Source organism: Pyxicephalus adspersus, chromosome 11 (genome assembly GCF_032062135.1).
Source record: "Pyxicephalus adspersus chromosome 11, UCB_Pads_2.0, whole genome shotgun sequence".
Taxonomy (NCBI): Eukaryota; Metazoa; Chordata; class Amphibia; order Anura; family Pyxicephalidae; genus Pyxicephalus; species Pyxicephalus adspersus.
Window position 1 is genome coordinate 19444781 of NC_092868.1, and position 14985 is coordinate 19459765.

Here is a 14985-nt window from a genome sequence, read left to right on the forward strand (position 1 = left end):
GACCTCTTTTGCTTGATGCCTGCCTCTACCACGGCCTTCCTTTGACAATTCTTCTGCTTAGTGATTTGCTATCTTGTATGTTCCTGCCCATCCTGGTGAGCCCAAGGACCGCAACCTGGCAGTACTTATATTCCACATATGCAAATGACAATGGAGGAACTCTTTGCATCTGGAGAAAACAAGGTTTAATCTTTGCATTCAGACGAGATTCTGTACTGTAAGAACTGTAAAAATGTGGCGTAGACCCCATCAGAAAGCAGTTTTAGTAGGCTCAGTAAATTGTTTTAGGAGAAACATAAGGGACAATGCAAAGGTCAAAGTTTTTTATAAAATACAAATCACATTGGAAGTAATGGCATAGCAGTATATCTACATCTATGTGTATTTGCATAATAGCATAAAGCAAGGCTGCACAACCTATGGTACACAGGGGACACAGAGCTGCTACTAAAGAAACTTTCAGCCCCTTAAACATTCAGGGGCATGTTGACAGATACAGGGTCACAAGCATAAAATCCTAACAAGCAGGAATATTTTCACATAAAGGGAAGCTATTTCAAGACCTTGCTCCCCAAATTGAGTTTACATGTTAGGTTCCCACTTCTATGGCAATGAGCATTAGGGTACTGTCAGTTCTCTCTGTGCTGTTATGCCTCAGATATATACTCGTTCACAAAACTTTAGGACTGCGTTCAGACTGGCGGAAAGGTTGCGGTGCGGTTACCCCTTCATCATGCCAGGAAACCCTGCCTAGGGGGAGATGCTCAGTATCGCTCACTGAAGCCTGCAGTCAAATCTTCAGACGGACTGAGCGGCTGGTAGGGTGACTTTTACACAAAGTTTACCACTTACCTTCTGTGACCCTCAATTTCTTTGGAACAGAGGGATGTTGGCAACTGGAAATGTAGGAGCCAGTAATAAAATACCCCCCCCACAACAAAATTTTAAACCCATCATATTCTGCTACCTTGTCACACATAGCTATAGCCTTACTCTCTATGAATTTGAAAAAAATCGCAGACAGAGAGCACAGAAACAGATTCAAGGCTCAAAAGTCCTAAGTAAAAATGTAATGTATTAATATGTATTAAATTCATACACAGTAAATTCATACATGTAAATAATCATCAGAGATAAAACGTATACAACTATTTGTGTTTGTCTTGCCTAGTTCTGTTATAGGTCACAGAAGTAGGGACACTAGACAGGATGATACTAACACAAAACAGTGAGAACAATAGTAAATGGAGAAAGTAATAATAGTATGACCGTATTTTCCATATAAGTCCCTGACGCGTTTCCCTGAAGCCCAAATTGGGCTTCCTCATGGGTACATGACTTTAAACGATTGGTAGTCTATGTATACAGGAGAATTACAAGTTATAAACATTAGCAAGTATCAACAAATATATATTTAGATTAATACAGGTAATGATGGTTATACTGCATATCACTAATGTATATTCGAACACATATAGAGGGTATGTGTATGTATATTATAGGTCAAGAAATAATTAGGTAGAGAGCTAGGTAACTAAAAAAATATATATGGACTAGTGTTTAGATGGTACTTACAAATAAGGGGAAGGTCAGATAAGAATTTAGTGCTTAGAGCAGATGGTCCCCAGTAGTGATGCTGGTGAGCTGTAACATTGTAATTGACAATACATGCTTCAGTATGTTAATGTAATTAAGTAGTTAATGTAACAAAAATATATCATCAAACAGTAATGAAGATGTTCAAAATTATGTTATATGAATACCTGACAGAAGGGTCAGGGTGGGAGGTTTTTCATGTACGTAAAATGAATCCAATTAGGTGTTTCCAATGTATGGACTCTTCAAAAGATAATCACTAAATAATAAGGTACATATAAGAAAGCATTAGAATATGTTTGAAGACATTAGTTGGATTAGGGGGGTTGTAATAATGGGTGAAACAGTGAGGTTGATCACTTACCCAAAAATGGCATATATAAATAGATATTGTTGAGGTTTTTTAGATATTTAGAAACTCAACCTATGAGATATGAATAATAATGTCAGGGGTTGGTACATAGTAGTGGTAAAAGTAAACTAGGAAATAAGATAACTTACCATATGAGGTTAATTGCAAGTGACAGGGTTACTGATTCATAAATAGTTACAGTTGGGTTATGAAGATGAATGTAAATGTTTGCCCGTTAATATAATTTTACAGTCACAGCATTGCAGGTAATAGTTGTAGAAATGAAGGTTGAATGCCTATAGGGTGAGATAAGAAGCTTATAGTAATAGGGTATTAATAATACAAAAGTAGGGGTAATGAAAAGAAGGTATAAATCAAGATGAAACTTAAATTGATTGCTTACCAGCAATTAGTAGTTGTAAAAGATGTGACAAAAGTATAATTTTGCAATTATAACATTGCAGATGATAGTTGTACACGAGGGTTGAATGCCTATAGGGTGAAATAAAAGGCTAATGGTAATAAGGTATTTATAATAAAAGACAAGTAGGGATAAAGTAAACATATTATAAATAAAGATGAGATGTAAATAGATTGCTTACCAGCAATTAGTAGTTGTAAAGGATATATAACATACTCATCAGTCAGACACCACCAGAAGAGTGGTGAAGGGTGGCTAGAGTGTTTTTATATGGATGGTAATTAGTCTTCTGTCCACTGTAAGATGCTGCAGGTGCGTGCGCCCACGTTGAGCACATGCGCCTGCAGCGTAAGGGACTAAAAATCAGCAATCCCCTACACGCTGGCAGGACTCCTGCTAGTGCCAGGGGAAGCCGATACTGCGGCTTCCCCGAGCCTTGCATTTGACCCTCCGTTTGGGGCGGGTCATACGGAGGACAGGGATACGGCCAAGCACAGGCTAGTGATAGTCTGTGTGGGAGCCCGGGCACCACAGGAGGTGGCGCCCCGTCCCCTGTAAGTTCTGGGAACCCGCAGGGGATATTTTTAAGGATATTTACAGGGGAATAAAGATTTTAAATGAAAATTTTGATTTCTAAATCATTAGGGGGAGAAGAAATCTAGTTCAATTATACTAGAAGCAGTATATGTGAAGTACAATAAAGATAAGTTTCAGGATCAATTTGCAATATATAAGGATGGCAATTGGTATAAAAGGCTTATACAATCAAATGAATAAAGTACCTGGGGTGCTTTTAGTAGAACTTAGAGGTGGAGGTTGATAAAAATGGCTCGAAACTAAGTGTTCCCTCAATGATTTAGATCGGCGATAAGTAATTTGAGGTTTCTTACCAATAAATTTGCATATAGTTGGATCTGAGTAAAGAATATGCCAATGTTGGCTCAAGATGTTATAGATAAACTCGTGATTACAGTTAAATCTTGTAATTATTCTAGGTGTAGGTGCAGTAGTTGTTTTAGTGTCAGTGGCTTTAAAGAAAAGATTATGTCTCACTTTGTTACATGCCCTTTGATAAGCTCTCTTAAGAGTGTTGATCAGATAGCCACGTTTTAGAAGTCTCTCTTTAAGGCGTTTAGCTTCTATCTGAAAATCATGTTCATTTGTCCAGTTCCTTTTTAATCTGATGTATTGACTGTGGGGTATGCTTTGAATCAAGGCTCTGGGGTGAGCACTTTGAGCGTGAAGTATGGTGTTACCAACTGTTTGTTTGCGAAACAAGGTGGTAGTGACCATGTTGTTTTCATCTATCCTAATGAAAAGGTCCAAGAATGGTAGTTGGGTATTGCTATGTTCCATTGTGAATTTTAAATTAAAATGGTTAGATTGAATAGAGTTAAAGAACTCTAAAAGTGTGGGTTGAGGGCCTGTACAGAAAATGATAATATAGTCAATGTATCTTTTCCAGAAAAGAATGTATTGTTGGTAATGGGAAATATTGGGGTCCAGAAAAAGGGTTTTCTCCTATGCCCTCAGATACAGGTTCGCATAGGGCGGAGCAAAACGTGTCCCTATAGCGACACCCTGTATCTGGAGGTACGTGTGGCCATCAAAGGTGAAGATGTTATGATTAGGTATATAAGTCAAAAGGGTGATAATGAGGTAATATGAGTGAGGGAGGTGGGGTAACTTTCATCAAGACATTCAGATATAGTTTGTACTATATAGTGGGGGATGCTACTGTAAAGGACTTCAACATCAATTGTGACAATAAAAGTATGAGATGGAACTTGCATATTATGGGTAGATTTAAGAATACCAATAGTGTCCTGCAAGTATGAGGGGAGGTTGGTAACTAGGGGGCGGAGATAGGTGTCAATAAGTTCACTGGCATTGGCTGTGAGTGAGCCAATACCAGAAATGATAGGACGTCCTGTGGGGCGTAAAAGGTTCTTGTGAACTTTTGGCAAGGCATATAATGTAGGTAAAGTAGGGTATTTGTTGGACAAATATTCTTTGGTTTTGAGGTTAATGATATTGTTGGTGAAGGCATTAAGAATAATGTCATTGTATTCCTGATGAAAGTCTATGATCCTCTCTTTAGGGATAATACCATTTCTTGTTATCCAGGATCTGGTAGCATATATGCTTATAATGTTCAATGTTTAAGATGACAATTTTACCTCCTTTGTCAGAGGGTTTATTAATGATGTTTGGTGCATGTTTAAGAGTATCCAGAGCTTAGTAGTGAACTAGTGTGAAATTGGTGTCATGTGGTAAGGAATGTGGGCTGCTTAGGCGAATATGTTCCGTGATGATCTTTACAAATGTGTGAATATGAGGGTTAGTAGAGATAGCGGGGAAAAAGGTAGATTTGGTTTTTTTTCCAATGTTGTTGGATCTATTGGGGCTGGTGATGGAGTGGTGTCTGGATCAGAAGATGATGGGTCATTTTCCAAAAGTAATTGATATTCATAATTTTAAAGTCTTGTGTACTAAGGTTCTTATAAATATCTGATTGGTATGGAAAAGGGTCTTGCACGGGTTTATCAAACATGGTTTTTAAGGTAAGATTTCCTGCAAACAAGTTGATGTCTTTAATTAATTCAAATTTATCTAAGCGTTGGTAAGGGCAGAAGGATAAACCCATTTTAGGACTTGGATTTCCAATTCAGATAGTTGGTATGATGATAAGTTGATTATTTCTAAGTTTTTGGATTCATGTTCTTTTTGATCAGGTAAGGGTCTAGAGTGTACTTCTGTTGTATAGGAGAGGGTATTTGTTTTAGATTGTTTGGCTTTGGGGATGGTGCCCGTTAATGGGGTATGTATGGAGGATGGGGCTGTTTCTGTGCATATTGAAGTAAGTATTGATAGGCGGGGAATGGCAGGATGGGGTGGGATTGATGAACCCAGGTGGAGATATTTGAAGGGATATGTGCGATGGGGAGTTCGGAGGGGTTTCAGAGATGTTGGGGAGTGAAGTGGTGTTATTGAGCAAACTTTCAAGATTAGGCCCCCCCCCCCCACACACACACACATACACACAAACCAGTCCAGTTAAAATAGTACTAATGAAAATGCATATGTATTTCTATACCTTTAAATCTATTTTGACATACACACACAAGTGAAATCACTAAATGTTCCTTATACATGTTTGCCTATAATCCTTTACTACTCTCTAAAGTCAAACTAGAATGAAATTTTAATCAGGTCACAAATGTTTGTTCACATATTTTTTTACACTCATACTATTGTGTGATGACGTATTTGAAAGATATCAACATTATCTATTTATATATGCCATTTTTGGGTAAGCGATCAACCTCACCGTTTCACCCATTATTACAACTCCCCTAATCCCACTAATGTTTTCAAACATATTCTAATGCTTTCTTATATGTACCTTAATATTTAGTGATTATCTTTTGAAGAGTCCATACATTGGAAACAGCTAATTGGATTCATCTTACGTACCTAAAAAACCTCCCACCCTGACCCTTCTGTCAGCTATACATATAACATAATTTTGAATTTCTTCATTACTGTTTGATGGTATATTTTTGTTACATTATACTGAAGCATGTATTGTCAATTACAATGTGACAGCTCACCAGCATCACTACTGGGGACCATCTGCTCTAAGCACTAAATTCTTATCTGACCTTCCCCTTATTTGTAAGTACCATCTAAACACTAGTCCATATATATTTTTTTAGTTAACTAGCTCTCTACCTAATTATTTCTTGAGCTTATAATATACATACACATACCCTCTATATGTGTATGAATATACATTAGTGATATGCAATATAACCATCATTACCTGTATTAATCTATATATATATTTGTTGATACTTGCTAATGTTAATAACTTGTAAGACTACTTGTATAGACTACCAATCGTATAAAGTCATGTACCCATGAGGAAGTCCAATTTGAGTGAAACGCGTCGGGGACTTCTACGGAAAATACTGTCATACTAATATTACTTTCTCCATTTACTATTTTTCTCACTGTTTTGTGTTAGTATCATCCTGTCTAGTGAATGTCCCTACTTCTGTGACCTATAACAGAACTAGGCAAGACAAACACAAATAGTTGTATATGTTTTATCTTTGATGATTTTTTACATGTATGAATTTACTGTGTATGAATTTAATACATATTAATACAATACATTTTGACTTAAGACTTTTGAGCCTTGAATCTGTTTCTGTGCTCTCTCTCTGCGATTTTTTTTAAATATTAATACTAAAGAGAGGGGGGCTCAACTGTACACCTTTTCGACCTATATTGGACAATAGTCAAAGCCCTCATCCCCACCACCCCTCCCCCTTCCCCCCTCTTCCCCTCCCACCCTGACCTCCCGACATTTTTTACTTTACTCTCTATGAATCCCAATTTCTCTCTTAAGAGAAAAGGGGAAATATAACTGCAAGTGGAGGACTCCTGTGGCTAACTCCCAATAAAATTTCATCACTACAGCGCCATCACAAGATTTGATAAACTATACCTGTCATAGTGTACCATCCTGTCACACATAGCTGGCAACTTACCTTTGATGAACCGCAATTTCTCAGAAATGGGAAGATGTAGGGACCTTAAGATGTTGTAGCAATATTCCCTTGGCTATCTGTCACATGAATTCTATTTATCTGGAAGTATATATTTTAGAGATTTGGGGGAACAAAGAAGGTTAGCAACCCCCTATAACTGACTGGACGCATTGTATGGTGTTGTTTCTGCTCTGTGGTACAGGTATGGTAAGCAGGGAGCAATATATGACCGGCTCTGTACGATAGCACTGTATGATAGATTTAGTTCTGTATCTTTCATTTATAAAATGAGCATCAAATGGGGAGTGCAGAAATTTTTGATTTGTCATTTCCTTTATTTGGTGCATGTATGTTACGGTAACTAGAAACATTTCAGTTAAATTTCATTTTAAATTAAAACATATTCTAGTTTTAAACATACATCTTTAATGTTTGTTTGCATTGTGGTCTGCAAGTTTTATCTCAATGTCAGCACCAGCCTCCAGATGAAAAAAGGTTGAGCACCACTTGCATAAAGTAATACATGAACTATATTTGATTACCATAGTCATTCAATGCTCAGTGTCAACTCGATGGCATTCTGTAACTATATTGGTTGATATACACTGCCTGACCAAAAAAACCCACGGGTGGGTCTTAAAATCAATGGTTGCTTTGGTTGATCAGATTTAGGGTAAGGTCAGCTGAATATTGAATACTGACTGACCAGGTCTTTTTTCTTCTGTCAACACACTGGCACATACCAAAGAGACAAATCCGGGATTTAACAGGCTCAACTTGGGAAACAGTGGTTCAGGGAGCATAATTATTTTCACACATGGACCAGCCACCACAGAGTCCAGACTTTATGTCTATCGATAATTTGGGATGAAAGGGGTAAGACTTTACACAGCAGTCCTATTCTCCAATCATCAATACAAAATTTAACTCTCAATGAAAACAAATGTTGTAAGTTGTTGTGTTTGTGACTTTTTTTGTCAGACTGTATAAGTCACTCAGACCTAAATCAATTCAGTCTAAATCTGTGTTTCTTAACCTGTTTAACATAAGAGAAACCCATTGCGAGAACTTTCAGATGTTTGAGAAACCCCTACAATAATTACTATACTCACAACTCACAGTACATTAGTGTGGTGGTCATTAGGAAGAATGCAGCCTACATTCCTGGCCGGAAAAAAGAATGTCATAGGTAGCCAAAAAGGTCAATGGGGTCAGTAAAACTGAATTGAAAGGCACAAACTACTCATTGCTTATGGAACTCTGGTTGAGAAACACTAGTATAAATGAATGCATCTTTGCATAGCATTATTTTGCTAGTAACAACTACAAAAGCAAAGTTGAACATGTGTTGAAAATTGTCATATAAATAAGAAAAAGGATAAATACTTTAATGACTTAGTTCATTAGCAATTAGTGAATTGCTTTACTCTTTTTTCTTTGTTTTGTTTTTTATCTGCACAGGTCCAGAGAACATTAAAAATTTACAGGAAATCAATGTAACAGAAACTACTATAACCGTGCAATGGGAATCATCCAATGCTGTCACAGAATTTAAAGTTTTATACACTAATGGTTCAGCTGTAAAAGAAAAAAATGTAACTGATACAAAATGCACAATAGAATACCTACTACCTGGGGTGAGCTACAACATCACAGTGTATTCAGTGAATGGAACAACCACAAGCACTGGCATCAACATATCTGTTACTACACGTAAGTACTTCAGATATAAACTTTTTTCTCTAAAACACCCTAAATGTTACTTAATTTGTCTACAAGGCTTAAATGTTTCACCCAAAAAAGTATACAAAATCAGATTTATTCAACAAAAATCTGAATTCTGCATTGAACATAATAAAATAATTGTTTTTGTCCCTTTGTTATGGGTTAGTGCTGTTAAGGTGATTTCTTGCTGATCCCAGATCAGCTTCCCTGTCTATCGTGGCCTCTGTTTTCAATGCGTTGGGAGCAGTGGATAACACACAAGCAGCTCAAGCATGTAGTTATATCACTTCTCAAAACTTTACTGTCACATCGCAGTTTATATAGTCAGACAACAAGGTGGAAAACACTTAGTAGTTAGTCAATAACAAGAAACATAATTAACAACTTCGCTGAGCAAGATGTTTCAAGGTAGAAAGCCTCAAGGTAAGGATGGAGCAAATAGTGACCTACTGATAAGGAGGATATAACTAGTTTCGACACAACTCAATTACCTGCAAAATATAGAAAAAAAACAAAAAAACTACCTAAATTCAAAACTCAGCAAAATTACACTCCTTACAGTTCCCTTCCTTTATCCTTAAACAAAGGATAACTGACTTCATACCTTTGTTCTTTTACATGCAAATAAACAGCCTCAGGTTCTTCAGCATACATAACTCGAGAAAGCTGAATGATTCTTGATTTGCATATTGACAATAACAATTTTTCCAGGGAGTCATAGGGTATTACAAAAGTTATGAGTTATGCGATAAACGTATATCACTTTCAATAACTTCAGTGTCATTATAGATATTGTTAATGTCTCTAAGCAGCATGCTGACTGGAGTGGAGACAGCAATCAAACAAGATGTTGTCATATCCTGAGTACTCTGCATATCAGATAAGCAAAAACTACAACTATTATATATTTCTTTGGCAAGATGTTCCCATATGTTACCCTGAAAATCAGTCCAATCACTATACTCAAGTCTTCGCCGGTGCATAGACAGTGTGGAGAAATTCTTTAGGTTATGGCTTGTTTGAGAACAAATGAAGGGCAAGTCTTGAGGGTGATAGTGGCAAGTTGTTGTGACCCATACAAGACAGAATATGACCATCAGGGCTCCAAAACTGTAGACAAGCATCCGGGCTGGTACTCATGGATCATGAAGCATCATCCTTGTGCTGGATCAGTGGTGCCTTTTCACTCTTGAAGCGTGTGTCCAGGTGGGTCCTCCACTGGTCAGCACGTCTGTTCTAGTAATGGCCTGCATGGTGACCGGGGGTTCAAAAGGCAGATCCAAGGATTTGTGCTTGTGCAGATCTTTAACCAACACTATGTCCCTAGGCTTGAATGGGTCCGTCGGTTGATCTGTAGGGAGAGGAAAAAAAAGAGAGATATCTCTGTAGTTGCTGTTCAACTTTTCAACAAGTTTAGCTACATTTTGGTCTTGGATTTGTTGGAGATCCCCGGGTAATAAAATTAAAGGGTCTTTAGCCCAGGAGGTGGGAAAAGGTCTTCCCATTAAAATTTCAAAAGGTGACAGCTTATTAACTAGGTTGGGTGTCAATTCTTATTTCTGCTAGTACGGCTGGTAGGTATTGGTCCCACTTTTGGAATGTCCAAAGAAATCTAAGGTCAATCCTTCCTTTTCCCAGAATTCAATGTCCTGTGAGGTGGTGAAGGACTGTAATTGTGTTAGAAGTGTGTTGGTTTCAGTGGAAGCTGGGATGGCGAGCAGAAGTGTATCAGGGGGGCTAGTGGTGGGTGTGGTAGACTGAGCAGCAGCCTTGGCATGAACATCTGCTAGTCTGTTACCCCTGGCATCTGAGGAATTGGAAGAAGTGTGTGCTTGACATTTGACAATGGCTATTTGATTGGGGGGGGGGGGGGAATTTCAGTGATACATGAGTGTAACTCTGACACTTCATCCTCCGGCCCTTTAAAACCTAAGAGGGCATTGAGCACAGCGACAGGACCGCTGGTAGCAGGAGCATCTTTTACACTAATCCTGCAGTGGATGTTAGGGTAACTTCATACCAGACAACCTTTGTGGCTGTTATGTGTTGAGTGGTTTAATTCTTAAGCAAGTGTAGTACAGCATGGGATGTGTAAAGTATCGTCACGTGACACAAAGTTAGAAGTGAGACACTTTCTACAGCCATTGCACACGCCACCAGCACACGCAGACAGGCTGGCATGCAGTAACAGGCAGTGTCTTAGAAACATATGCCACAGGCCTCAATTTACCTCTATGCATCTGTACAAGCACAGCAGTCATGGTTTTACAATACTGTCTTGCATACAATACAAATGGTACATTAAAATTTGGCATTCCCAATGCAGGGGCAGAGGTCAGGGATTTCTTTAACACCACATATGCTTTAGTCATTTCATCAGACCATTGAATGTTATTAGGGGCACTGGGGTGGTACTGGGACGGGGCTGTGAGTCCCATTACGAGCAGTCAGGGATCCAGTGTCTGGAAAAATTCATCATGCCAAAAAAGCTGAGCAGCTGTTTCTTTGTCTGTGGGCAAGGCACACTGGTAATTGCATGTACACAGCTGGGGGCTAGCAGCCAGGATCCTGGGGTTTAAAAGCATTCCCAGGAATGTGACCTGTTGCAGACAGAACTGAACCTTTTTCTGCAACACCCTTTTCCAGAAAACACAACAACACCGTGTCCCTCTGACATGCCTCCTGAGAGGGGCTACTGTACATAACAATAAAGTGGAACCATGCCGCGGCTGCCAATTGTCAACCACCTGCTGGAGGGCAATTGAGAAGACTGCAGGGGAGTCAACAAAGCCCTGGGGCAAGTGGCACCAGGTATATTGTTGTCCCTTGATTTAAAAGCCATAAAGGGCTGAGTCTAAGGTGACATTGGTATTGAGAAAAATGCATTGGCCAAATCAATAACACTGTAAAATTGGGTCTCGGGCGGTACTGCTGTAAGGATGGTACTAAGATCTGACATGACCGGTGTTAGGGGTGTGATCAGCTCATTGATGGCTCTGAGATCCTGTGTAAAGCGGTATGAGTCATCTGACTTTTTGACAGGATTTACTGGAGTATTGGAGAGCAGGTTATCTTAAGTATGCCTTGCTGGCAGAAAGATTGAATCATGGATGCTAAGGAATCTTCCTTGCCTTTACTTAAAGGGTACTGCTTTTGGTATATTGGTGTATGTGGTTTTGTGGGTGCTGTATATGTGGTGTAGTCCAGGAATCCCACGTCATATGGTCCGGTGGACCATATGCTGTCGGGAACCAAAAAATCCAATAAGGGAAATTGCAAGGTTGTATTGACGTTAATTCCTCCCTTTGGGTCAACAACCAGTGACATTCCCAGAGATCCCATCAGGTCTCTCCCTAACAGGTTTAACTGGACAACTAGGTAATACTTTGAATGAGTGATGTGTAATGTATTCTCTATGTACTGTACATATGGGAATGTGAGGTGTGCGTCGTGTAGGGGTGATGACTCCGTTTATTCCCAAAGAGGGCCCACCAGGTATAGATGGACCTGACCAGGATCGGAGGACAGAACACGTCGCTCCTGTATTTACTAAGAAGTCTGTCAGGAACTGATCTACTTCTAATGTGATTGTTGGGTTTTCATCGGCCTGGTCAGAGATCTGTAACATAGTGGTGGTGGAGTCCCTGTACATGGGGCTTGAATGGCTTAGGCAGCTCAAAACATTGTGCAGCATCCTTTGTCAATATTTGGGCAAAAATGTTTGGAGCCTCTAAAGTGCTGCAGCTATCAATAATCATTTTGGCAGTGTGCCCATGTTCAGGAATTATTCCATTATTCAGTGACTGAGTAAATACTATACTCAGATCTCCTCCTAATCCTAAACCTGCTTCTTCCTTCCACACTTTCCTAAACCTTCTAGCATATTCACTTACAGTTTCTCCTGGCTTTTGCTTGTATGCTAATGCAGTGGCCATGGATTTCCTATCTCCATGTAATCTTACAAACTCAATGTGTAACTCTTCCTATAACATTTTATAGTGTGCTTCAATTATAAGGGGATATTTATTTACATTTGTGCATGAGTTGGGATAGATCAGGACATGTAAAAGTGATGTAAAAGGGTGAGTGTAATAATCTCCTGCTCTACAGTTACTATTATAGGGGGCATCCCTGTTGTCAGGTTTCTAGCACACTTTTATATGTTTTTTTTTACATGTTTCTTATAGGGGTCTTTAGGTTCCTCTGGGTTATTCCCCTTACCTTGGGAATTTCCCATAGTTGCAGTATAAATTACAGTATAAATATCAGACAGTTATTGTTAGTTCAGTTAGTTCAGTTGGTAGCTGCAGTGCTCGCTGATGTCCTGTTCCCAGGACCGCTTACCAAAAGGCAGCCTAGGTCCGAGGCAACCACAGCAGTGAGGATTGACCCAACCTCACCTTGGCAATCAGATAAGTACACAAGCTTATCTTATATACAATATTTCTTAATACTTCTATATCATGCAACAAAATTCTTATACTCTATAAATTAAAACAGAGGCCATGAGTGTGCACAAATTAAATAAATATTTCACAAATCTTCCTAAGGACCCAGTCCTTCTATGAGGTAGTCTACACTGCCATAGTGCTTAGGTTCGTAGGATATCCACAGGGACCCAGGGGAGGGCAGAGGTAGAAAAGAAAATTTCTACTTACCTGATCCTGGTCTTTTTATGGTAGATACATATCCCACTTCTGACACCAAACTGTTAAGGTGATTTCTTGCTGATCCCAGATCAGCTTCCCTCTCTATCGTGGCCTCTGTTTTCAATGCGTTGGGAGCAGTGAATAACACACAAGCAGCTCAAGCATGTGGTTATATCACTTCTCAAAACTTTATTATCACATCGCAGTTTATATGGTCAGACAACAAGGTTGAAGACACTTGGTAGTTAGTCAATAACAAGAAACTTAATTAACAACTTCCCTGAGCAATATGTTTCAAGGTAGGAAGCCTCAAGGTAAATTCAATTTTAAAATTGATGTCTAGCCAAAACCCTATTTTCATTTTGTTGTAGTTCATGACAAGGTAAATTGTACTAGCTTCAAAATACCTCATGTTCATTTTTGTTTCTAGCTGAACTTTTAAAACTTATTAATTGTTTACAAGTGCTTTATCTTTAAAAACTAAACCTATAATGCTTTGTGTGTACAACCCACAATGCAGTGTCATGGGTTCACATTTTATATATACTATATTATTTATTTTTATTTTAAAATAAAGATACATTATTATTTTTAAAATAAAGTTACACATTCATAACATTTCTGTTTGTAATTTTATCTCTAGTGCCCTCTATAGTTTATGGATTAAAGGTATACAATATATCAGAAAACAGTTTTGCAATGGTGGTTACTACTCTTTCTGTGATTAGCCACAAAACTAATATGACATACATTAAAAGAAGTTTGAAAGTAACCCTCCATTATGCAGCAAAATGGGGGTCTCATACAAAGCAGATTTCAAATTTGCCTCTATATGTTGGAGGTCCAAATTGGTGTCTAGTAAAATGAACACACTTGTATGTGCCTGTGAAATTGGGGAAAATGTAAGCAGAAGAGATAACACTGGAACTGAAGCAGGTGGAGAACACATTGGGAACATAGGACAATGTTCAATAAAATATAGGAAATAGTACAGTGAAGTTGAGTTTGGTATAGGACCAAGGATAGAAGGAATAAGACATATTTTGCATAGTGCAAAATGCGTCAAACTGCAATACTTGTAACATGGAGACCACAATCCCAAGCATTGTTTTGTGATTTTTGTAAATAATTTGTGTATAATAAATGTTGTTTTTATATATTGTATTTATTCTTCATTGAATGCCTTAAAAGTCCCTCTTTCAGACCAAAATTTTTGTTGCATTATATATTATAGGATGTGGCAATTCCCCATTCATATGTGGGGTAACATTTAATCTCTAGTTTTATTAGACAGTATTTGTATAGCGCCAACATAATACACAGCTCTGTACATTAAATTTGGGTTTCAGATGACAGACAGATACAAACAATGAAACAGGAGGACCCTGCTCAGAAGAGCTTACAATCTAAGAGGAGGGGGAAGTACCACACAATGGGAGAGGGGTGGGGTATTAATTAGTGGGTGAGATTTTAGAATAAAGCAAATTCCTTAACAGATAAAATCTAATATCAAGATAAAATCTATCTTAACATTGTTTTAAAATACATTCACAGAGTAATAATTGATTAGCGGATAAAACCTTATATTAAGATAAAATCTACATTATTATTTTACTCTGTATAGCTTAAAATAACAATAATTAAGCAGATAAAATCTTATATAAAGATAAAATCTACAGTATC

General features: G+C 38.2%; 1 protein-coding gene across 4 annotated transcripts in view; it reads left to right on the plus strand.

The window, feature by feature from the left end:
- The window catches only part of LOC140340209 (receptor-type tyrosine-protein phosphatase H-like), a 362696-nt gene that overhangs the window by 57432 nt on the left and 290279 nt on the right, over window positions 1-14985 (plus strand). For all 4 annotated transcript variants that reach the window (XR_011922623.1, XM_072425256.1, XM_072425257.1 and 1 more), the window contains exon 3: window positions 8390-8641. Coding sequence is in view for 3 of the 4 variants with exons in the window: in XM_072425256.1 (XP_072281357.1) it covers window positions 8390-8641 (252 nt within the window). In the remaining variant the exon portion in view is untranslated. The remainder of the gene's footprint in view (window positions 1-8389; window positions 8642-14985) is intronic.